The sequence below is a fragment of the Gracilinanus agilis genome, chromosome 1 (genome assembly GCF_016433145.1).
Source record: "Gracilinanus agilis isolate LMUSP501 chromosome 1, AgileGrace, whole genome shotgun sequence".
NCBI lineage: Eukaryota > Metazoa > Chordata > Mammalia > Didelphimorphia > Didelphidae > Gracilinanus > Gracilinanus agilis.
Genome location: NC_058130.1, coordinates 638,675,921 through 638,702,693, shown reverse-complemented (window position 1 = coordinate 638,702,693; position 26,773 = coordinate 638,675,921). Strand labels below are relative to the sequence as shown.

At 33.2% G+C, this 26,773-nt stretch overlaps 1 protein-coding gene across 3 annotated transcripts in view; it reads right to left on the bottom strand.

Annotated features, from left to right (window-relative positions):
* Positions 1-26,773, bottom strand: part of VPS13B (vacuolar protein sorting 13 homolog B) — a 1,074,400-nt gene that overhangs the window by 656,133 nt on the left and 391,494 nt on the right. For all 3 annotated transcript variants that reach the window (XM_044668639.1, XM_044668631.1, XM_044668624.1), the window contains exons 19-20: positions 3,931-4,046; positions 151-295 (exon numbers count right to left, since the gene is read on the bottom strand). In XM_044668639.1, coding sequence (XP_044524574.1) covers positions 151-295; positions 3,931-4,046 — 261 coding nt within the window. The remainder of the gene's footprint in view (positions 1-150; positions 296-3,930; positions 4,047-26,773) is intronic.

Below are 26,773 nucleotides of genomic sequence, written 5' to 3'. Positions count from 1 at the left end.
AAAGTGGGAATTTAAATATATCTTTCTGGAAGAACATTTAAGTCTAAAAGGTGTCTCACTATATTTGCACAGCTGATCATCTGACGAAAGGGTCTGTATATGTGCATGTGTGTGTGGTTTTCAAGTATTCATTTAAAGAGGAGAACATACCTGTTACCGTTTTTGTTTTGACAGGACTGCTGGCATATTCAGAGGCCTGATTTGACTGCTGCTTTGCCAAGGGCATGCTTCCAACTGACACCTCATCCTCTTTCTTTCTGGTAACTGGCATAACATGAGGAACAGCTCCCATGGCCTGTTAGAAATAGGAAAAATGAAACACTGAGCTGTGGCTATTCCCCAAGCAGTGAGCAATATACATGGCATCAGTGGAGAAGGCTCTTTAGGAGGTGAGGGTTTGAGACCTTTTTTTTTTTTTTTTTTTTTTAACTATTTTAAGACCTAGAGAAAAATAACTTTAAAAACTTAAACTATAAGAGCCTGAGTATTTTTTTTTAAATGCACAGCTTGTTAAGAAACTTTTAAAAACCTAAAAAACAAACTTTAAAAACTTGTGGTTTTTTGTTGTTATTTTGTCTTAATTCCCCAAATTGTGCTTAATTCCAGTATCTATATTTTATTTTGGGGAAAAAGCTTTCAAATAATATTATTTAATTAATACAAAATAAGGAATGAATAAAATACATAAAGCTAAAATTAAGTTGGAAAGAATTTTTATTCCAAAGAGCTACAGAATTGTACAGGAAACATTTTTTTTTTCTGAGAAGAATACTGCAAATAAATGGATTAACATTAGGAAATTATTAGGGAAAAGGATGCTAATACATGTACCACAAAAGTCTTTCTAATTGTCTGAAACATCTATTCTTGACTATAAATGTGAATTCTAGAATATAATTACATTACATTTAAAAAATTCAAGAATATCATAGTAAGACAAAGCTGGAAAAAATTATGCTCATATATTGAATGTATGAGTGCTGAAGTGGACAATAAAGCAGTTGTTTCATCTCTGCTCAATGAAATGAAGCCTGATGTTACTTATGACGCCCCATGCAATCTTGTCAGCTTTCTGGCCAAAAAACACTCCTCTTTGCCTTAGGATGAAAGATCAATGTTGAATTGGGTGGAAAATGATCATCAAAATGTTGGCTTTCAGCCACAAAGTTTAGAGGAAATTGAAGCTTGGGAAATAGCATATGATAAGTGGGCATGAGTCAGATTGGTCTACTCTGAAATTATCATTTACAAAAATTAAAATGTCATAGATATAATTATACTTTGTACTATAACATCTATAAGGGAAATGAGTATTTAGATTATTATTAAGAATGTAATTAAACTTTTATATAGATTTGAATAAAATTAAAGCAATATTTGGTTCTTTTCTAGGTTATACTGCATTATACCAAAAAAGAGTGAATGTGAAAAGCATAAATGTTAGTAACAACTTATGATATAGAAGATAAAATAAAGGAAATTCCAAAACAAAGTAAAAAGAAGCAAGAAGAAAATTTCTTTACTTGATTTGGTATAAGGGCTTTCTGAGATTTTGCCATTTTAGCAGGCTTTATTTCATTTATAAAATATTCTCCAATGCAAATCTAAAATTTGAAAATCCTCACAAATAATATATATGAAAAAGATAAATTTGGAAAGAAAACCTCAAGAGAATGTCTATTCCTGCACTATGAATGGTAGCTCAGGGGCTCTATTAAAAAGAAAAATGGGGCATGGCCAGCAGCACAGTAAGAAAAGTCCCAGGGGATTAGTTTGCCAAATAAAGGAAAATTCAACATGAATGACACAATCTGGCTTGCTTTTTGTTACTTAATTTCATTTACCTTTTTTTTTTAGTATAGGAAACCTATTTATCTGTCAAATAGATTTCTAATAGTAAAATACATGGTAGAATCAATTTGCTGGGTGGCAATAAGTCCTGAGAACACCCATTAAATGTGATGCCACTGCTTTTTAAGAGGGTTATGCTGCACAGCATAAATGATGCCTGACGACTGTTAAATTAATATCAGTGGACCAGTCTACAGTCAAAGACAACCTAGCAGGCATGAATACATAAATTTTGAACACAACTGCTAGTTCCTGACTGATTCAGTGGCTTTACAAATGGAGGTCATCTCTGAAATGTCAAAATCCTATGATTCTGAATCACTCCTTATGAAGAGGTCAATGAGGAGAGAGAAACTACTCACTTGATGTTCTAAATACTGATGTGAATGCTTTGAAAAAAACACAAAAGTTATAGAAAAAAGTAAAAAAAAAATGTTAATTCTACCTTTAGGCTATGTTCTTAAGCTTCAAGAGAGTTTGAGAATTGAGAAAAGGATTATTTTAGAGTCATGGTGGCAAAGGCATGGCAGCATGCCCTGGGGTTCCAAAAGGGGCTACTCCATTCCTTCCTTTCCACTGTGCCTGGGAACAATGTTCACATGTCCCACCCCTCTGCCCAGCAGCCAGATTTGAGCACTTCTTCTCTCTCTCTGCTGTCTGGGGTAATGCTCATAGGCAGCTTGAAGGTGCAGTTTGGGGACTCGATCTCTAAAAGGTTAGCCAATGCTGCAGGGCATTCAGGGCCCCTAGTTTTCATGTTTGCGGTCTACATATAAAGCAAATGCTATGGTTTATCAACATGAGAAGTGTAAAGGGTTTTAGTGCATTCTCTATTCAATATTCAGATGAGTCAAATTTCTGACAATGAAATCAAATATTCCAAGAGAATCTACTATCTTAAAAAGGTAGAATGAAAAGTTATTTCCTTCATATTCCAAGTGCCCAGAACAATAATGGCCAAGCCACAAATGTATTGAACATTACTCCCCAAAATGCTATTAATAGAGCCCATGGGATTGGAATGAATCACAAATGAGTATGACTGACAATTAATAAATATTAATGAGACTTCTACTGAAATTAAATCTGTGGATTTCTTTGCCTCTACTCCTTAGTAGATGTCTGGCTAAAGAAAAACTACAACATTTCTGAATCTTCATTTTATCATCTATTAAAAAAAAAGGTCATCTACCTTGTAGGGTTGCTGTGAACAAATAACTATGTTTCTGATATAAATCTTACAAATAGGATGTGGAGAAGAGGAGGAAAGGAAAGAGAAAGAGAGAGGGGAGAAAAATCAAAGTTCTTTGGGTTCAAACAATATAAGGATCCACTGAAGGAACTAAGAATGTTTTGTCTAGAAAGTAAAGATTTAGAAGGAATATGATAGTTACAGTCAAATATTAAAGAGGAAAGAATGAAGATCAATAAAATGAAACTGCAAAGAGGCAACTTTAGATTCAGTATTAAGAAAACTTCTCCAGATGAAAATTCTCATTTTGGGGATATTTAAGTTGATAATAATTTTTTTAAGCTATCCCATTTAGTATGGAAAATCACTTCTGACACATGACATACTTCGACATGGTTTCTATTGTTATGTAACTTTTTGTGGTGAGGTCTGGCTTGACTGTTGATTAGATTATAACTTTCTTAAGGACAGGAGTGATACCTTATATTACCTTCTTCATCCACAACTATTTATTAGCACAATTCTTTTATAACTTAGGAGGCTTATAATAAATATACATGAACAAAGAAGAATGATCTAGAATGAAAAGAAAAAGATTCATTAAATATACTGCCACTAGAATTAATTTATTACCTGCCAGCCAAAACAAACATATCACTTGACTTCTGCTTTTAAGACATGGACTTTTCACATTTAATGGACTTAATCTTAAAGTTACTTCAAATACACGACCTACGATTTTGCTTAAGCAAATAAAAGTGTGGAAAGTCCTTCCTAGGAAAAAAAAATGCCTTTGTTCATTCATATGAAATTTAAAAGTAAAATATATTCTAGAAAATCTGTGGTTCGGTGGCTACTTATTCCTCCTATTAAATATATTAAAAAACTCTTACCTGCTGAATATGTCTACTACTTCGTTTCTGTGGCTGGTAGACAATCCATGTATATAAGACTGGGTCAATACTGGCTGCAATTCCCTGGACACTGGCAAGGAGCACTGCACCTAAAATATGCAAACCAAAATTAAGTACATCATACCTCATCATCAATCTATAAGTACTTATTAAGTGTCTATTATGTGTTAAGAAGATATGGCCATTTCTCAGAAAGAAAAATTTTCAGCCATTTAAATTATGTAAATAAAATGACTAAAAACATCTTTGGTCCCAGTTTCCACTACTAGACATATATGCCAAGGTCGCTGACAAAAAAAAAAAAAAAGACTCTAAAAGTACCAAACTATAGTAGCAAGAAATGGCAACAAAGTATATAGCCATTTACTGGGGAACATAAAAATAAACTGTGGTACAAAATCGTAATAGAATACTATTGTGCAATAAGAAACCATGAATATGATGAATACAAAGAAGGATGGAAAGAATTTTAAGCTGCTGAAAATGAAGTAAACCAAGCAAAGAAAATGATGCATTATTATTTAACTCAACCATGTGAATGGAAATAATACAAACAACAGAAATAATATTGCAAAAGTATAAAGAACAAATTTGGCACTAATGAAAAAATATGAGGACACTTTCCCTGACTCCTTTAAAGAGGTTTTGGAGAGGAATGTGCCCACAGATGTGAAACATTGCATACGCTTTCAGATTTTTAAAACTGTATTCATTTGTTTTACTTTTCTCTCCTCTTCTTCCTCTATTAGAGATTATTCATTAAAATGGCAATGTACAAAAATATCATTAAGTTATTAAAAAACCACAAGTGTATATTGTATTGCTTGCCTTATCAAGAATTTGGAGAGAGACTAAGGAAAGGGAAAGAATCTGGAATGAAAATATTTTTCCACTTTTATTATATTAAATATATATGTAATATGTAAAAATATGTTAAAAAAGGAACAAATGCTCAAATCAGGTAGCTATTTATTTATTGACAGTCTAATGACACAATAGGCAACTAGGTGGTGCCATGGAAAGTGCTAGACCTGAACCAGAATACTAATCTTCCTGGATTTTAAATCTGGCCTCTTAATCCTTATTAGCTGTGTGACCTGGCACAAGTCTCATAGCCTTGGTTGCCTCAGTTTCCTCATCTGTTAAATGAGCTAGAGAAGGAAATGGGGAAAAAAACACTATAGTATTTTTATCAAGAAAACTCTTAGTGGGGTCACAAAGAGACAGACATGCCTAAACAATAACAATAATGAAACACTATTATATGATGTTTATTTTGTGCCCTGCTTTAAATAAAAAAATCACACAATCACTGAATGTACTAGAAAAGTACCTTTTGATCATGTGGACCAATCCCTTGATTTAAGTGACTTAGCCATGTTATGAAATTAGTTGATATGGCCTTTGCTTTTTTAAAAAAAATCCTTAATTTTTTGCTATTACCATTTATTTATTAAAACTACAAACACTCCGAAGTTTTAGATTTGGTTGTAGAAGCAATGTTCCAGTTCAGCAAATTCTTTCAGTATTAACAAAACTATTGAATGGTATTTTGTAATTGTTTTGTTTTTGCTTATCTTGCTATATGACGAACAAAGTGCTAGTAAAAGGTGAAATGGACAATTAAGAGATAAAATGGAAAACTGAAGTAAACTCAGATTGAAGAATATCCCTACTTATTAATAATTAAATTAATTAGTGTTATAATAAAATAAATTATTATGATAAAATAAATTAATTAAAAATTCAAATAAAAGTCAAGTTTATACTTTATGATTATTTACCTTAAATAGTTTTGGATTTACACATTTAATACATTATAAGATACAAAATGGATAATTTTGATTATATTATGTTAAAAAGCTTTTGTAAAAATGGAACCAGTGCAACCAAGATAAGAAGAAAAGCAAAGAAGCAGCTAGGTGGCTCAGAGGATTGAGAGCCAGGCCTAGACAGGAGGTCTTAACTTCAAATATGACTTCAAACAGTTTCCACCTGTGTGATCTTGAGCAAGTCACTTAACCCCCACTGCCTAGCATTTCTGCTTTGGAACTGGTAGCTAGTATCGTTTTTGAGAAATAAAGTAAGGGTTTAAAATAGATGAGAGATAGATACACTAATGCACTGTTAGTGGAGTTGTGAATTAGTCCAAACATTCTGTAAAATGATATGACACTGTGCTAAGAAAAGGCCCCAGATTTTAAAACTGACACAGGTGGGTGTATACCTAGAGGGCAATGATAAAAATAAAAAAAAAGTTATTGGCACCAAAATAATTCTAGCAGGATTATTTCTAGTGTCAAAGAAACAGAAAACCAATCCATGTCCATCAAAAGGAAAATGGTTAAATAAATTATGGTCACACATGTAATTGAAAGGAATTCCAATATATAAAGGAAAACAAATACAAAAGTTGCAATAACAACAGCAAAACTCAACAGGCATAATGCAACAAAATTATAACAGGAACATCAAAATTGCAAAATGTAAAGAGCAAACAGTTACAAAACATATATAACAACCTTTCACTGTAGCACTAATCTAATTAAAAATCTTTTAACAATCTGTCAAACATTGTAATTATCTTACCCTACCAAAATCCTATCTTTGGAACCTTTAACTATACACACATTTTTACAAATATGTAGAAAATTTTCTGTACACATTTACAAACATATTCAGATTACAAAAATTTAAATTTTTCATTTTCTCAAATATTCACACTCAAATATACATAAATATATAAAAATATGCAAGAATATACAAAATTTACAAAACTTATACAAAACCTATACAAAATGTACAATACCTACATTTTACACACCTATTTATACACTCACTTACCCCAAGTTAAAACTATGATACAAATTCTACATATGTAATATATTACAAATATACATACAAAGTATGTTACAAATATGTATGTTTGTATAAGAAAATATCCTCTCTCTGATAATGCTAAAAAACAAAAAAAAACCCTATATAATCTTATATGTATCCTGATATTACTGAGTGAAATATCCTAAATATATTTCATCCAAGCAAGACCTCATAAAGCTAAGGTGAATATACATTGATTAATATGTCCTAAATGAATATGTTGGATGCAACTATACTCACCAGATCTTCAGATACTCCTCTTCCCATGTTGTCTATTGTCTCTCTTCTTCTATCTTCTTCCTCTGTCTGTGTTATAATATATACTGATGCATGCATGCATCTATAGTGAACATGTGTTGTGTGCAACATGATACAAAACTTTACAATTTAAATACATATCAGTCTATTATCCTTTTCTATAGTAGATACTTGAGTAAAAGTCTATTATCCTGTTAATGTCCAGTCTGCTGTATTTCCACTGTGATCCTGGTATGATGTCTTCTTTCCTCAGTCCTCTCCGTCTGACCTGTTGTCCTCTTCTCTGATCTTTTTGCCTGTAGACATGTTGCTTGATGATAATTTCTCAGCTATCTCTCCCTCTTCTTCAGGATCTCTTTCTTCTTCTCCTTCTACTATTCTAGGAATCTTTTTAAAATGCAAGCAATGGAACCATGACTCTTTGTCTAAAACTTTAATTGAGGAAGGTGAAGTTAAAATTACAGTGAATGGACCAACCCATGATTGCTATATTGCTGAGGTTTTATTAAAATTCTTTATGTAAACTGAGTCACTTGGCTTGATGCTATGTAATGAATAATCTAGAGGACCACTCTGAACTAAAAGTCCCATATCTTGCAGTTCTCTTAATCTGTCTTGTAAGGCAATTATAGAGGATGCTATTTGGATGTCACCCCCTAATACTGATGCATATGCACTTTCACAACTCTTGGCTTGTAAAGGTAGATGACTATACAACACTTCAAATGGTGAAACATGAATATCAGGCCAAGTTCTTGTACTGTTATAAGGACAGAGAGGATTTGAGCATATAAGCAGGATGTACAGAAAAGATGCAGATGCAGGGAAGAGATTCTAGAATGTGGGTGTGGAAGAGGAGAGACAGTTACTAGGTTTGGGGCTGGGTCTTTTCTCTAGGGTTTGACCTGAAGAGTCTGGCTATTTCCCTGTGGCTGTTTCTACCTTGCCTTTCCCATCTATCTACCTGCTTCCCTGCTGACTGGTTGATACATTTACTGAGCTTCCTGGAGTGATCCTAAACCATCTGGGCCATCAGTCTATAAGAATTAGGTTTGGGGTTCTTCTGGATCCAGAACCTCTTCCTGGGCCCTGTCCTGCACAACTGCCAAAACTCACTACCTCTATTACCAACAAAAAGGGGAGTTTGGGGTTAATATAGGCAAATCAAAAACTAATTGGAAATTAAATAATATGATTCTCCAAAACCAATTAGTCAAAGAAGAAATCATAGAAACAATCAACAATTTCATTGAAGAGAATGACAATGATGAGACATCCTACCAAACTCTGTGGGATACGGCGAAGGCAGTACGCAGGGGGAAATTTATATCCTTGAGTGCATATATTAACAAATTAAGGAGGGCAGAGATTAATGAATTGGGCATGCAACTCAAAAAATTAGAAAGCGAGCAAATTAAAAATCCCCAGATGAAAACTAAATTAGAAATACTAAAAATCAAGGGAGAAATTAATAAAATCAAAAGTAAAAGAACTATTGAATTAATAAATAAGACTAGAAGCTGGTATTTTGAAAAAACAGATAAAATAGACAAAGTTCTGGTCAATCTAATTAAAAAAAAGGAAAGAAGAAAACCGAATTATCAGTATCAAAGATGAAAAGGGAGACCTCACATCTAATGAAGAGGAAATTAAGGCGACCATTAAAAATCTATTTTGCCCAATTATATGGCAATAAATATAGCAATCTAAGTGATATGGATGAATATCTACAAAAATATAACTTGCCTAGATTAACAGCAGAAGAAATAGAATACTTAAATAATCCAATATCAGAAAAAAAAATAAAACTGAACAAGCCATCAAAGAACTCTCTAAGAAAAAATCGCCAGGGCCTCATGTATTCACAAGTGAATCCTAACAAACATTCAAAAAAAAAAAAAAACTAATCCCAATACTATACAAATTATATGACAAAATAAACAAAGAAGGAGTTCTACCAAATTACTTTTTTTTCTAGATAATTTAAACATTTATTAATATTCATTTTTAACCTGTTTACATGCTTCATGCCCCTACTTTCCCCTTCACCCCCCACTCTCTCCCCACCCATGGCCAGCGCACATTTCCACTGGTTGTAACATGTGTCCTTGTTCAGGGCCTATTTCCGTATTGTTGTTAGTTGCATTGGTGTGGTCCTTTCAAATCTACATCCCCAATCATGTCCACCTCAGCCCATGCATTCAAGCAATTGTTTATCTTCTATGTTTCCTCTCCTACAGTTCTTCCTCTGAATGTGGGTAGCATTCTTTACCATAAATCCCTTAGACCTGTCTTGCATCATTGCATTGTTGCTGGTACAGAAGTCCAATACATTCGATTTTACCATAGTATATCAGTCTCTGTGTACAATGTTCTTCTGGCTCTGCTCCTTTTGTCTGCATCAGTTCCTGGAGGTCTTTCCAGTTCGCCTGGAACTCCTCCAGTTTATTATTCCTTTTAGCACAATAGTATTCCATCACCAGCATATACCACAGTTTGTTCAGCCATTCCCCAATTGAAGGACATACTCTCCTTTTCCAGTTCTTTGCCACTACAAAAAGTGCAGCTATAAATATTTTCGTACAAGTCTGTTTATCTATGATCTCTTTGGGGTACAAACCCAGCAATGGTAAGGTTGGATCAAAGGGCAGGCATTCTTTTATAGCCCTTTGAGCATGATTCCAAATTGCCAGCCAGAATGGTTGTATCATCATTTCACAACTCCACCAGCAATGCATTAATGTCCCAATTTTGTCACATCCCCTCCAACATTCATTACTCTCCCCTTCTTTCATTTTAGCCAATCTCCTAGGTGTGAGGTGATACCTCAGAGTTGTTTTGATTTGCATTTCTCAAATTATTAAGAGATTTAGAACACTTTCTCATGTGCTTATTGATACTTTTGATTTCTTTACCTGAGAATTGCCTATTCATGTCTCTTGCCCATTTTTCAATCGGGGAATGGCTTGATTTTTTATATAATTGATTTAACTCCTTGTATATTTGAGTAATTAGACCCCTGTCAGAGTTTTTCGTTATAAAGATTTTTTCCCAATTTGTTGTTTCCCTTCTGATTTTGACTACATTGTTTTTGTTTGTACAAAAGCTTTTTAGCTTAATATAATCAAAACCATTTAATTTACATTTTGTAATTTTCTCTAACTCTTGCTTGGTTTTAAAATCTTTCCTTTTCCAGAGATCTGACAGGTATACTATTTTGTGTTCACTTAACTTATTTATAGTTTCCCTCTTTTATATTCAGGTCATTCACCCATTCTGAATTTATCTTGGTGTAGGGTGTGAGATGTTGATCTAAACCTAATCTCTCCCATATTGTTTTCCAAATTTCCCAGCAGTTTCTGTCAAATAGTAGATTCATGTCCCAAAAGTTGGGCTCTTTGGGTTTATCATACACTGTCTTACTGACGTCATTAACCCCAAGTCTATTCCACTGATCCTCCCTTCTATCTCTTAACCAGTACCATATTGTTTTGATGACTGCTGCTTTATAGTATAGTTTAATATCTGGTACTGCTAGGCCCCCTTCCTTCACATTTTTTTTTCATTATTTCCCTTGATATTCTTGATCTTTTGTTATTCCAAATGAAATTTGTTATAGTTTTTCCTAATTCAGTAAAGAAGTTTTTTGGTAATTTGATAGGTATGGCACTAAATAGGTAAATTAATTTGGGTAGAATGTTCATTTTTATTACGTTAGCTCATCCTACCCATGAACAATTAATGGCTTTCCAATTGTTGAGATCCAGTTTTATTTATTTGGAAAGTGTTTTGTAGTTGTTTTCCTATAATAGCTGTGTTTGTTTTGGTAGATAGATTCCCAAGTATTTTATATTGTCTAGGGTGATTTTAAATGGTGTTTCTCTTTCTACCTCTTGCTGCTCTAATGTGTTGGAAATATATAGAAATGCTGATGATTTATGTGCATTTATTTTGTATCCTGCAACTTTGCTAAAGTTGTTGATTATTTCTACCAGCTTCTTAGTTGATTCTCTAGGATTTTTTAAGTATAACATCATATCATCTGCAAAGAGTGATAGCTTAATCTCCTCATTGCCTATTTTGATACCTTCAATTTCTTTTTCTTCTCTAATTGCTATTGCTAGTGTTTCTAGTACTATGTTGAATAATAGAGGTGATAATGGGCATCCTTGTTTCACTCCTGATCTTATTGGGAAGGCTTCTAATTTATCCCCATTGCAGATAATGCTTGTTGATGGTTTTAGGTTCTACCAAATTACTTTTATGACATGAATATGATACTGATTCCAAAGCCAGGCAGACCAAAAACTGAGAAAGAAAATTACAGACCTATTTCCCTAATGAACATAGATGCAAAAATCTTAAATAGAATATTATCAAAAAGACTCCAGCAAGTGATCATGAGGGTTATCCATCATGATCAAGTGGGATTTATACCAGGAATGCAAAGATGATTCAACATTAGGAAAACCATCCACATAATTGACTATATCAACAAGTTAACAAACAAAAATCACATGATTATCTCAATAGGTACTGAAAAAGCCTTTGACAAAATACAACATTTATTCCTATTGAAAACACTAGAAAGTATAGGAATAGAAGGGCCTTTCCTAAAAATAATAAAGAGTATATATCTAAAATCATCAACAAGTATCATATACAATGGGAATAAATTAGAAGCCTTCCCAATAAGATCAGGAGTGAAACAAAGATGCCCATTATCACCTCTATTGTTTAATACTGTACTAGAAACACTAGAAGTAGTAATTAGAGAAGAAAAAGAAATTGAAGGTATCAAAATAGGCAATGAGGAGACTAAGCAATCATTCTTTGCAGATGATATGATGGCCTACTTAAAAAATCCTAGAGAATCAACTAAAAAACTAGTAGAAATAATCAACAACTTTAGCAAAGTTGCAGGATACAAAAAATGCACACAAATCATTAACATTTTTATATATTTCCAACATATAACAACAGAAAGAGTTAGAAAGAGAAACACCATTTAAAATCACTCTAGACCAGTGATGGGCAAACTACAGCCCACTGGCCAGATGCCAGCCGGGAAATGTTCTATCCAGTCACATGACATTATTCCTAATCTGATGAATACAATGAGTAGGATACAATATAATGAAACTTCTAAAGAATTGCCTTAGAAACAGACTGACAGATGAGCATTTCATTTCATTTGGCCCATTAAAAAGTTTGCCCATCACTGCCCTAGACAATATAAAATACTTAGGAATCTACCTACCAAAACAAACACAGGAATTACATGAACACAATTACAAAAACACTTTCCAAAGAATTAAAACTAGATTTAAACAATTGGAAAAACATTGATTGCTCATGGGTAGGATGAGCTAACATAATAAAAATGACCATTCTACCCAAATTAATTTACTTATTTAGTGCTATATCTATCAAACTACCAAGAAACCTTTTTTACAGAATTAGAAAAAAAACTATAACAAAATTCATTTGGAAGAACAAAACATCAAGAATATCAAGGGAAATAATGAAAAAAAATGTGAAGGAAGGTGGTCTAGCAATACTAGATATTAAACTATACTATAAAGCAGTGGTCATCAAAACAATATGCTACTGGCTGAGACAGAAGGGAGGATCAATGGAATAGACTGGGTAAGTGATATCATCAAGTGTAATAGATAACTTCTGGAAGAAGATGGAGAACAGCTTGAGTGACAGATCATCAGTTACATAACTTGGAATTTACCCAGATGGCATAAGCCAAGGGCAAAAGACAGTTGCGACCACCTCTATAAAAGCCCAGGGCCTCATCTCCTTGAGGTCTCCGTCTTGAAAAGGGATTTCTGGAGGGTAGAGGGGTGGTGAAGGGTGGGTAGGCCTATAGACCTACAGATCCAGCATCCATACCTTATTGCCACAAGAAGTTCATTCACCTATTACTAAACAGAGCTGAGAGATAACAACAGCACAGCTGTCAAGAAGATTATCACTATCATTTCTGTTATCAAGGAGTAAGTAAATAATCTGAGTGGGTCAAAGATGGCAATTTGGGTGTGAGGAAGGATAAAGGGGGTATAGGTGATTATTTCCTTTCCTTTGGTCTTGACCTTGGAGGAGTCTGACCAGGGTCTGTGAGGGGGAGAAGAATCTCTAGCCAATTACCAATTTGTTGCTCACTGATTATATTACTTTAACTCTGATTAGATAGAGCATAGCCATTCCTAACACCTCTTTCCTCATCCTGATTCCTACCCTCTTTGAGTCAAAGCATTAAACCCTGTCCAAACTTGATTCAAGTGAAGACTGGTATTCATTCCAAGAGCAAGTGAATAGCTACAGCCAAAGGGGAAAGGGATTTACCAAGATCACAGTCAATTAGTGTTATCCATTCAAATACTAACAATTAGCCCATTACCAACCTTTATCATTTAACCTAATCCCAGGGCAAGAAACCAGAGAAGCTGTTGAACAATATATACAGCTTCTCCCTTAATAACTTTGGCTTGGCCACTGTTTGTGGGGTCAGGTGCTTAGCTGAATTGATCATCCATAAGCCCTGGTAGTTACCAGCACACCTTGGTGGTTTCCCAGGCATCACTATCTCCACTCAGCCTAGATCCATTTACCAACTGAGGAACTTGGGCCAGCTTATCAGGCACAGCTTATAGAAGCACCTTCCTGTCTATCCTTCCAGTTACCCCACTTTCTGCATAACACAAGACAGTCTATGATAAAATCAAAGAGTCCAACTTTTGGGACAAAAATCCACTATTTGACAAAAACTGTTGGGAAAATTGGAAAACAATATGGGAGAGATTAGGTTTAGATCGACATCTCACACCCTACACCAAGATAAATTCAGAATGGGTGAATAACTTGAATATAAAGAAGGAAACTATAAGAAAATTAGGTGAACACAGAATAGTATACTTGTCAGATCTCTGGGAAAGGAAAGATTTTAAAACCAAGCATGTAATGGGGGTAAATTGAAGAAAGGTGTGTGATACAAGGGAATTTTGAAAGGACGTTGTCAGGGACTTGCTAGGTGGGTAATCTAAGTTACAGGTAGGCTGAAATAAGGAGATTCAGGATATAATAGGGCTGAAGTCAGGAGTATAACACTGAAAGGAACAAAATCTTCAGGGAGAGGAGGAATTAATCTAAACAGGCAAAGACAGCAGGGCTTATAGACCAGGACTCAGACTTAAACACAAACTGAGGGAAATAGACTGAACTGAAATTAACTAAAGGCTTTAGTTAATTTCACAGGAAGGGACTTGTTTTGAAGTTACACCTTCCTTCAAGATGGATACCCCGGCTTCCCTTCAAGCCCAGAGTATGTTAGTTCTTTCCCTCTTCTTCCCTCTCTTAATAACTAACTGACAAATTATACTAATAGGCCTGTTGAAACACAAAAGGGTTTATTATTTTTAAAAGATGATTTGTCAGGAAAGTGGATTGAGGAAGCCCTAACAGTTGTCTCAGGAACCTCAGGTGGGGTAAGGGAGGCAGAGATGCAGTCTGAGCAAGGACCTGCCTCAACTTAGCTTACAAGGTGCTCTTGATATCAAAACGGAATAAATGATGACTGACTAATTTCTTTATATATAATACTGTCAAATTATAGTTAAACCCTTCACAGATTGGAACTCCTCTCTAATTTACTCTCCTTATTAACTCCACCCACATATAAGGTAAGGGAAGGAAGGTAGGAAATAATAAAGGAAATGAAGATACAAAGGGTTTATCTAAAATAACAATTCTTAAATAAATATTTCAAAGCTAGGCTAAATTTCAATTCTTCAGAATAGGTAAGGAAGCAGCTCAGCAGGTCTGAAACTCCACAAGATTCACAAACCAACTGACTTTTCTCTCTCAAGATTCCAAACCCCTAACTGATTACAGAACTCAGCCAAAGCTTGAAAAAACTATCATGACCCCCTCTCTCTGTACTACAAGCAAGAGTTAGGAAAAAAAATAAAAAATGTAAAATAAATAAATAAATGTAAAATAAATAATTTTGATTACATTAAATTAAAAATGTTCTGTACAAACAAACAAAAATCTTTATAATAAAAACTCTGAAAAAGGTCTAATTACTCAAATATACAAGGAGCTAAATCAATTGTACAAAAAATCAAGCCATTCCCCAATCAATAAATGGGCAAAGGACATGAATAGGCAATTTTCAGATAAAGAAATCAAAATTATCAATTAAGCAGATGAGAAAGTGTTCTAAATCTCTAATAATTAGAAAAATGCAAATCAAAACAATTCTGAGGTATCACCTCACACCTAGCAGATTGGCTAAAATGACAGCAGGGGAGAGTAATGAATGTTGGAGGGGATATGGCAAAATTGGGATATTAATGCATTGCCAGTTGAGTTGTGAACTGATCCAACCATTCTGGATGGCAATTTGGAGCTATGACCAAAGAGTGCTAAAAGAATGCCTGCCCTTTGATCCAGCTTTACCATTGCTGGGATTGTACCCCAAAGAGATCATAGATAAACAGACTTGCACAAAAATATTTATAGCTGGGCTCTTTGTGGTGGCAAAAAACTAGAAAGCAAGGGTATGCCCTTCAGTTGGGGAATGGCTGAACAAATTGTGGTATATGTTGGTGATGGAATACTATTGTGCTCAAAGGAATAATAAACTGGAGGAATTCCTTGTGAACTGGAAAGACCTCCTGGAATTGATGCAGAGTGAAAAGAGCAGAGTCAGAAGAACATTGTACACAGAGACTGATACACTGTGGTAAAATCAAATGTAATGGACTTCTGTACTAGCAGCAATGCAATGACCCAGGACAACTCTGAGGGATTTATGGAAAAGAATGCTACTGACATTCAGAGGAAGAACTATAGGAGTGGAAACACTGAAGAAAAACAACTTGTAAATGTAGACCAGTAGTTCCCAAACTTTTTTGGCCTACCGCAGCCTTTCCAGAAAAAATATTACTTAGCTCCCTGGAAATTAGTTTTTAAAAATTTTAATAGCAATTAATAGGTAAGATAAATGCACCTGTGGCCATCACCGCCCCCCTGGATCACTGAAGAACCCACCAAGGGGCAGCAGCACCCACTTTGGGAATCACTGATGTAGATTCTAAACAACCACCCTAGTACAACTATCAATAATATGGAAATAGGTCTTGATCGATGACACATGAAGAAACCAGTGGAAATGTGTTTCGGCAATGGGGTTGGTGGTGGTCGGAGGAGGGGTAAGAGAGTAATAACATGAATCATGTAACAATGGAAAAAATTTTTTTTAAAAAATAAAATTAAAAAAAAATAAAGAATGACTAATCCCAAAACTATACAAACTATTTGACAAAATAAGCAAAGAAGGAGTTTTATCTTACCAAATTCCTTTTATGACACAAATATGGTACTGATTCCAAAGCCAGGTAGACCAAAAACAGAGCAATGAAACTACAGACCAATCTCCTTAATGAATATAGACACAAAAATCTTAAATAGAATACTAACCAAAAGATTCCAGCAAGTGATCAGAAGGATTATTCACTTTCATCAGGTGGGATTTATACCAGGAATGCAGGGATGGTTTAATATTAGGAAAACCATCCATATATAATTGACCATAACAACAACCAAACCAACAGAAATCACATGATTATCTCAATAGATGCAGAAAAAGTCTTGGACAAAATATAACACTCATTCCTACTGAAAATACTAGAAAGTATAGGAATAGATAGACCTTCTAAAAACAATAAAAAGTATATATTTAAAAACATCAACAAGTATCATCTCAACTGCGTATAAGTTAGAAGCCTTCCCAATAAAATCAGGAGTGAAGCAAGGATGCCCATTTTCACCTCTTATTATTTAACATTGTACTAGAAACACTAGCAGTAGCAATTAGAGAAGAAAAAGAAACTGGAGGGATTAAAGTAGGGAATGAGGAGACTAAACTATCCCTCTTTGTAGATAATATGATGGTCTACATAAAGAATCCTAGAGAATCAATTGAAAAGCTAGTGATAATAATTAACAACTTTAGCAAAGTTGCAGGATACAAAATAAACCCACAGAAATCATCAGTATTACTATATATTTCCACTATAACTCAGCAGCAAGAGTTAGAAAGAGAAATTCCATTTAAAATACCCTAGACAATATAAAATATTTAGTAATCTATTTGTCAAGACAAACAGGAATTTTATGAACACGACTACAAAACACTTTCTACACAATTAAAACTGGATTTAACCAATTGGAAAAACATTAATTGTTCATGGGTAGGACAAGCTAACATAATAAAAATGAAAATCCTACACAAATTAATTTACTTATTCAGTGCCATACCTTTCAAACTACCAAGAAACTTCTTCAATGAATTAGAAAAAATTATAACAAAGTTCATTTGGAAGAACAAAAGATTAAGAATATTAAGGGAACTGATAAAAAAAATACCGTGAAGGAAGGTGGCCTAGTAGTACCAGATCTCAAACTGTACTATAAAGCAGTGATCATCAAAATAATATGGTACTAACTATTGTGAGGAAGATTATTTAGTATTAGTTACATATAGGTTATATGGACCTAGCAGGAAGGGCTGGAGCATTCCAAGATGGAATGAAGGAGCAGAAAGTTGCTTGTGCTCTGGGAGGGACTCCATTAGTGGTTGGCACAAACTGTTGCTAGCCCTGGGAGATCTCAGAGTTAAGGACACCCTGCATCCTGATTCCCTGGGATCCTGAGTGATGGTGGCTTTCAGTAAGTGGACAAGACCTGCAGAGCTGCACCAAGTGGAGGAGGTGTTTGGGATCTGGTGGACAGCATCTCAAGCACACTCTCTCTACTTGGGTACCTTGGACCACCTTGGCTTTTGGCATCCTGTGATCATCTTTGGATTACCGTGAGAACCCTCAAAGCCACACTCAGCCCCTTTAGCTGTGCTGGTCAAACCTGGCTGGAACCAGGTTTGAAGCAGCCTTCCAGTGACTCCAGTACTGCTCCTTTAGCCCTGCCTGGCCTAGGTCAATTAGAATCAGAGTAGAGAAGTCCTCCCCTTGCCTTGTGGTTTTGCCCTTTAGGTTCTTAAGTATAGAATTCCCTATCCCACCTTTATTAGTAAATCATAATTAAAACTGTTAAAACCCTTTACCTTTCCTGCTACTTCCAAAGACCCTGGCCTAGGGTGAGCAGAGTGACAGTTGGGGCTAACTGCCATTCTTGATTCTTGGTCTCCCTATCCTGGCTGGTTCTGTCTCTCCTTCAACCCAATGTGTGTACCCACAAACCATTAGGACACATTTACATCCCTGGTGCCCCACTCTTTTTGCACGGCTAAGAGACAAAAGGGAGGATCAATGGAATAGTAAATGACCTCAACAAAATAAGTGTATGATAAACCCAAAGATCCCAGCTTTTGGGGTAAGAACCCACTTTTTGACAAAAACTGCTGGGAAAATTGGAAAACTGTGGGAGAAATTAGGTTTAGATCAACATCTCACACTTTATACCAGGATAAATTTAGAATAGGTAAGTGACTTAAATGTAATGAAGGAAATTATAAGTAAATCAGGTGAACATAGAATATATATTTACCTGTCAGATGTATGGGAAAGGAAAGAATTTAAGACCAAGCAAGAAATAGAGAATATTACATGTTTTTATTGTAGAGCACTCAATCACAGCAAAGTTCCAAACACAAAAACTACAAATAATTTTTTGGGGAAAAAAGTTGTAAAAAAAAACAACAAGCAATTGCTTTAGTTAAATCTAGATTCAACAAATCAAAATCTGAGTGTGTTTTTTTTAAATTTATATTTTAAGAGAAGGCTCTAAATTTATCACTAGACTCCAAACCTCCAGAGCCTTGGATGCCTCAGACAAGTAAAGAGGATAGAACAGAGAGAAAGATTACTGGGAAAAGAATTCCCACTGGATGTTTCAAAATATATATTTACTTTACATTTAAAATAGGACCACTTACATGGAGACTTTTGTATGTGAAAATGTTATCAACCAAATACTTCAAAAAAAAATCACCCTGAGTTGTTTTTCAATTTGGGTGAAGAACCCAAATCTGCCATGATGTTTTAACATCCCTAATAGAGATATATCACTATTAATAGGTTACTATTATAATATAATTTTGAGGTTTGAAAAACATTAATCTTTCAAGATAAATATTATAGATATTAAACTATTATGGATATGAAGAAACTGATATTTGAGTAAGTTTAGTGACTCGCTCAAAGTCACAGAAATAGGGAGAGTCCCAGGCAATATTTGTAATTAGGTATGTCTTTTGCTATTGCATTTTCTTTTCTTTTCTTTTTCTTAATTAGGTATTTCTAAGTCTTTTGCTTTTTCCATTCTTCATTGCTGCTTCTTGTTCATATTACAGACAATACCATTTTATTGCCATTCCTATTGAACTTACCTGTACCTCTTATTAACCACTTAACACATGGTATCTCAAATTATTTTTTAATTTAGCTATCTAATTCAATAAATATTATCTAAAATATGACTAATATCATAACATTTTATTATGTTCTTTCTTTTCAACAGATGTAAAGTTTTAGAGGGAAAAAATCAGCATTTTTAAGTATTTGCTAGGTCCTAAGAATACAAATTTAAGAATGAAATTGGAGGGCGGTTGAGTGGCTCTGTGGATTGAAAGCCAGGCCTAGAGACGAGAGGTCCTAGGTTCAAATCTGGCCTCAGACACTTTCCCAGCTGTGTGACCCTGGGCAAGTCACTTAACCTCCATTGCCTAGCCCTTACCACTCTTCTGCCTTGGAGCCAATATACAATATTGACTCCTAGACAGAAGATATGGTTTAAAAAAAAAAAAAAAAGGATGAAACTGCTTGCCTATAAAGATCTTCAACACCTCCAAATTCCAGTGCCTTCTCTTTGGCAATTATTTCTTATTTATCCTATATGTAGCTCACTTTGTATATATTTGTTTGCATGTTGTCTACCCCATTAGATTGTAGATTCTTTAATGGAAGAGACTGTCTTTTGCTTATTGTTGTATCCCATGTGATTAGAATAATTAATGCTAGGTGCAAATTTATTGATAGATAGACTGAGGGGGAGGTTGTATATTAGGGAATGGTGAGTAGGGAAAGGAATTATTTTCTTGGAAATCACAAAGATAATGTGTGGAGCCTTTTAAACAGGTGATCATAGTATTTATTTTATTACAGGTTTCCTTTCATAGGATCATATATTTAGACCTAGAAGGAACTTAAGGAGGTCATCTTTTCAAACTCTTTCAGAGTTGAGAAAATAGGCCTATAAGTTAAGTGATTTGCCCATGGTCATAGATACAGGAGAAGTTGTTAATGATGCTTAAAGGAAAATAAAAATAAAAAGTTAAAAAAAGCTTAACTAAGAACAGAAATTATCTCCATTTTGCATTTGTAGTATAGTTCCACAAGTTCATTTTACTTTAACTCATGATTAATGATATAATTTCCAATAGTTTCATTGCCATTTCTAAATTATGATACAAAATAACAAAACCCTTAGGGATAAGAGTAAAATTAATATAAGAAATAAACATAAATAAGAAAATCAGAAAATAAAACATTTAGTTTCAGTTACTTTCTAAGTTTTCTCAAATTTTTAAAGATAATCTTATGTTGATTTTTAAAAAAATTCCTAATAAGTTGCCTTAATACTTAGGCAAAATGGCGACTTTGGGGGAAGGCAAAGGACAGCAAATGTAAATAAAATGAGCATATTCTACAAGATAATTAATTTTGACAAGTTTTGTTTACTTTTTCGTAACTAAGTAGCTTAAGAAAATATTTCACCAACGCATTACATAAGCCATACCATATTTTATGCCAGAAATGATTTCATGACTTATATGTAGTTCTAAAAGCCATGAATGTTAAACAGGTGTTAAGGTAGAAAAAGCAATTAATTTCCAAGTAGGTTTGAGGACAATATTGTTTTAAATTTAACATTAAAATTTCCACTCTCTCTACAACTCAACTTGCATGGCAGAATCCTTAAGAAACACACACATTATATACAAGTGTGTAGGCAATTAACTAGATGCTGGTTTGACTCAGACCAGATATGCTGTAAATCACTAAATGTGGAAATACCTAACTGTTTAATTTTAGCCCAGGAGACAACTGAAGGGAAAAAGTGTTCTTTGCTTCTCTGCTTTCTGCCAAAATGGCTCCCTTATCCACATTCCACACAGGCTTTACCAATTAGCTCTCCCAGGGCACCACAATCACTTTCAGTTACATCCCAAGCCTATGAACTAGAGCTGAAACAGAGGTTACAGGCTGAAGTTTCACAACATAAACATAGAGCTCCTTGTCAGTTTTATAACATATATGACAAGCCAACTACATTTCCTTGTAAAATAGCAACATGTCTAAGGGACAAACTGTCCTGCATTTTATCTTGGACCATTAGACCAAATGAAAAAAGCAGACATATCAATCTAATCACAGTCTATGTGACTGAAAACTCATTATATCTGTTTTAAGCTGCGCAACTGGAATATTTTAGTCCTTACGTGATTGTACACTTCTAAGAATAATTTACATAACTTAAAAATTTAATTAAATCAGTTATTCAATTGTGATTAAGAAACCAATATTTCCATATTATGAGGGAAATAATTGCTATTTATAAAATTTATACCAATGAGTATGATATAAGCAATTCTTAAACATATTTATTTACATTTTATCTCTAACAACCATTATTTCTAGGGGGGAAGACTCCTACAATAAATTATTAATATATTCAGTAACAAAGAAGTACAAAGAATTGATTGCATTAAAGTTTATTTTTAAATGTCTTCATAAAATAATAAAAAGGACCAATGAAATACAAAAGTAAAGAAGAGTAGACTAAACAAAATATGGCATAGATAGACAAAAGATGCTCTCAAAAAATATCTGCAGTGACACATGTTAAAACAAGTAGAAATGCTCATCAGCTATGGGGAGCTGGTTGGGAGGTTGAAGGGGAAAGTAAGAACATGAATCATGTAACTGTGGAAAATTTTTCTAAAAAATAAAATAAAATAAATATCTGTAGGTGTGGGGGTTAGAGATCTGTAAGTCTAACATGAATATCCAGTATAATGTGGCAGTAAAAACAACCAAATGTGATCTTGTACTGCATCATGAGAAGTAGTGCCCCAACATGGAAAGAAGATAACTCCTCTTGTATTCTAACTTAGACCACACTTCAAGTACTATCTTAAGTCCAGACTGCTATATTTTGGAAAGTACAATATTAAATTGCATAGTGTATGAAGGAGGACATTAAGACAGTGAAAGAGCTTGAAATCATGCATTATGAGACTCGGCTGAAGAAATTGGAGGTGGTTAGCCTGGAGAAGAGAAGACTCAAGGGAGCCATAATAGCTGTCTATGTATTTAAAGGACTTTGATGTGGAAAAGGAATGTTTCTTGTTCTATATGGATATAGGGATGTAGGAAAAATGTATAGACATTTTGTGAAACAAGAAAAAAGACAATGCATTTAGAGCTATAGAAAAGTGATGCCTCAGAAGTTAAGGAAAAACTTTAAAATAAAAATAAAGGTTGGATGACTATTGCAAAATTGTTAAATAAGGAATTTTTCTTCATGCATAGATCAAATTAATGGGGTCTCATGAAACCTTTCAAATTTTGTGATTGTGACATTATATTAGTACTAAAATGTTGGATAAGATACTTCAATAACAACTTTGTGAATTGAGTAAAGCAGATTATTAACTGCATTCTCAAACTTTTCACCTGACTGCCAAAACCTCAGCATTTTTAAACAGTTTTATTAGGAAGATTTTCTTCATATTAAGCTTTGAACCTTCAACTTTACTGTTCCTGGTTCTTCCTTAAAAAGTCAAACAGAAGTTCTCCAAATACTTGGACAACTATTATGTCTTTTATTTTTTCCTTCATGACTAGTTAACTTCCATCAATTCTTATAACATGGATTCAAGGCCCTTCAGTGTGCTAGTTGACCAACTCATGACATTCAAAAATGAACAAAATATTCTAGATAGGATCTGAGGAAACAGAGTACCATGGAACTATCAGTTCTCCATACCTTGAATTTCTCCCATGAGATAATGGTATGATTAAATACAACTGACAATTCCACCACCCCAACTCCCAAACTTCTCAATGCGAATTCTCTTGTCCTCTACAATTACCTTTTATATTAATATCTATAACAATAGAATGTAAGCTTTTTGTTCTATATAATATGAGTATATTAAACAAATAGGTGTTTCATCAAATTTTTGTTAAATGAAACATAAAGATTCTTTAAGTACCTTAAGTTAAAAAAAAAAAAAAAACAAATTATAGGTACCAGCTCCAATTCTGTCCACCTATCTATTCTGTCATTCCTCTTGGTATTAATTTTTCAAATGAGTTTTGAGAAAAAAGAATTATATTACAAATTAGAAGCAATTACATTTAAAATGGTACATATGGCTAGATACTTAGATAATAATATAAACTACAGATATTTAGCTTTAAGCTGTTTTTTTTTTGCTGCCAATGAAATTAATATTTTATCAGGCAGCTTATGGATTATATATGTGTAACTGAATATATGAATGTAACTGAATGTAACTTATTGAATGTTCTTAAATGTAATACTGTCCTTCCTCTATCAAACTTAGTACTAGTTTAAGCCTTCAAAAAACAAACAAAACTGCCATGTACTTTAAGAAGTATCATAAGCTACCTTTTTAATGTGCTCATATAATTTCTTGGAACTAGGAAAAAACATGTTATTGGTTTTTATTTTTATATCCAAGACAGTAAAATTACACATATAATTTTCACAGAAAATTACTCAAGACATTTGATTATATATGGAAAATACTTAAATATCAACAGAATAAAATTATATATTATTTTTTACTATTGAAAATAAACATATATCCCAACCTTAAATGAGAAACTATTATTTAAATGTTTCAGTACATCTTTTAGTTTCCAAAATTATATATATTTTTAAAATGACAAATTTTGCCATAATAAATTCAAAACAAAACAAATTACCATATTAAATTCAAAATGGAAAATAAGCTAAATATAGTCACACCAATAAAAATATATAGTTTTATCTTCTATAATTTGGACAACAAAAGAGCTTGTAAATAGACAAAGGATAACAAAAATCACAAAATAAAAAATAGAAAATTATGATTGTATTATGAAATACAAGGAATTTTGAACAAGTAATAGTAAGGTAATTATTCTTGGAAAAAATATGGAATAGGAAAAATTAAACTACTAAATATCTCTGATAAAAGACTGATATCCAAATTTAGATAGGTCACAAATATATTTTTTAAAAATTGAAAAACTGAAAAGTTCCCTAAAAATAGGTGGTCAAAACATATGAATTCCAAAAGAAGAAATACAAACTATCATTCAATATCTGAAAATGTCAATCATCACAGAAATGAAGATTGTAGAAATCTGATGTTTAAAAAAAAAAAACTCACTCAATAGCCTAGCAAAAAAAGGAAAGGAAGGAAAAAACCTTTGAAAGGTGCTATAAGAATACAGGCACATTTATGTACTCTACTGGAGCTATAAATTAGTTCAAGCATTATGGGAGCAGCTAGCTAACAGAGTATATAAAGCACCAGGTCTTGATGGGAAAGACCTGGGTTCAAAAATTATCTAAGTCACTTCATAAGATGGGCAAGTCTCTTAGCCCTGATCGCCTACTCCTTACCATTCTTCTGGCTTAGAATTGACACTAAGAAAAAAGGGAAGGGTTATTTAAAAAATATATAGTTCATCTGTAAAATAAAATACTATCACCTAACTCTCAGGGTTACTAAGGAGAAATCTAGATAATATTGTTGCAAAACTTAAAGTATTACATAAATGCTACCAATTATTACTGATTTTAAAAATGTATAAAAGAATAAAAATATATAATGCAATTTCCACAAGTATCCCTTTCACAATATTAAAGGGAAAAATATTAAAACTGTACTCCTCATACCAGGAACAAATCTGCCAGAAATAAATTTTTTATTAATTTAACATTATTCTAAATTCAAGCATTTCCAGCTTAGAGAAATATAAAAAGTGATGTAACACCCCCCCAATATATAAATATTAGGATCTCTCTCCAAAGAGATCATGTTCAAATACAATTCTAAGTTAACAATCAAGAACAGATTTAATATTCAACCAGGACTATTTGAGTCCTTCCTTATCTATTTTCCTCAAAGATTCAAAGAATTTTATCCCAATGATTAATATCTAAATATCTCAATCTTATGAAGTCATAGCACCATTACTTAAAGAGATGAGGAAGATGATTATCTGAACTAGTCAAGAAATATCTGTCCTTTTAATTTAACTTTATCCTAGTTCTTTTATATGTTTTCTAAAGGAGAACACTCTGAAAATGGTTTCAGGATAAAGAACATATGATTTTGTAACATTATCAAATGAAAGGGAAGTTTTTAATATTCTTCCACAACAGGAACAAATAACTGTAACAAACTGTCAAGAAAGGGAAAAAAATTGATACTGAATGTCAGATAATGAATGCCATAGTTTTTATATAAAAGCATTCATTTCTTACTGAAAATAATATAGAGTAGACAGAACAGCAGAGATAAAAGGACACTGAAATGGAAAGCAAAGAACTTGAACCCATTACCAGACCTGCTTCATAAGGAAAGTTGTAAGAAATAAATGAAATAGTGTATGTGAAGGAATACTGAAAGCTATAAAAACATATATACACACATATATAAGATCTATTATCACTTAATTATTACCATTATTTTTCATGGTATTTAAAATAACAAAATTCTATTAAATAATAATCTCTTTAACAATGAAAGTGATCAGAGAATTGAAATTTTACACTGAAAAAGGCCTAAAAGATCTGCTACTCCAATTTCTTCATTTGATATATACCAGAACTGAAATTTAGTCATAAGCGAATTAATTAACAAAGGTCACAAAAGCAAACATAGATCATGTCCACAAGTGAGTTCCAGGATTTCAAACTAGTAATTTTTCAAATATACCATGCCACAGTAAAAAAAAGAAAATTGCTTAAAAAGGAAATATAATTTTATTCCCATTGTTTTCTTATTACTCCTTGCATGAGATTTAATTACTTTGCATAATGAATAATGGTTGTATATTTTTATTTTATTTTCTATAAGCCCTTTATGAATTTCTCCACATCTGTCTTTGATATTGAGCTCTTAATGGGCAGGAGCCACATGGGGATAATTGGCTTTTATAAAATCTGGCACAATGCTTAATAAATAGATATTGGTAATAATGACTCAGAATAAATTGGAAGAAAAGTCTTGATAGTCAACCACGTTATTTCATTGCAACTGCAGTATCTGTAAATGTTGGGGACAAAAGTAGGAATTAAAAACAACCTTTTAATAGCAATAATAATTCTCAATACCAAAACATTAGCACAAATTTTTAGAGATAAAAATGACCTAAATAAGTATGTAATAAAATTGATACACAAAAAAGGAATTTCCAGTACAATATTTGTGTGAATAGTAGTAGGGCAGCTAGGTGGTGTAATGGATAGAGTATTCTGCATGGAGTCAGGAAAACATCTTTCTGAGTTCAAATTTGGCTTTAGAAACATATTAGCTGTGTGACTCTGGGGCAAGTCA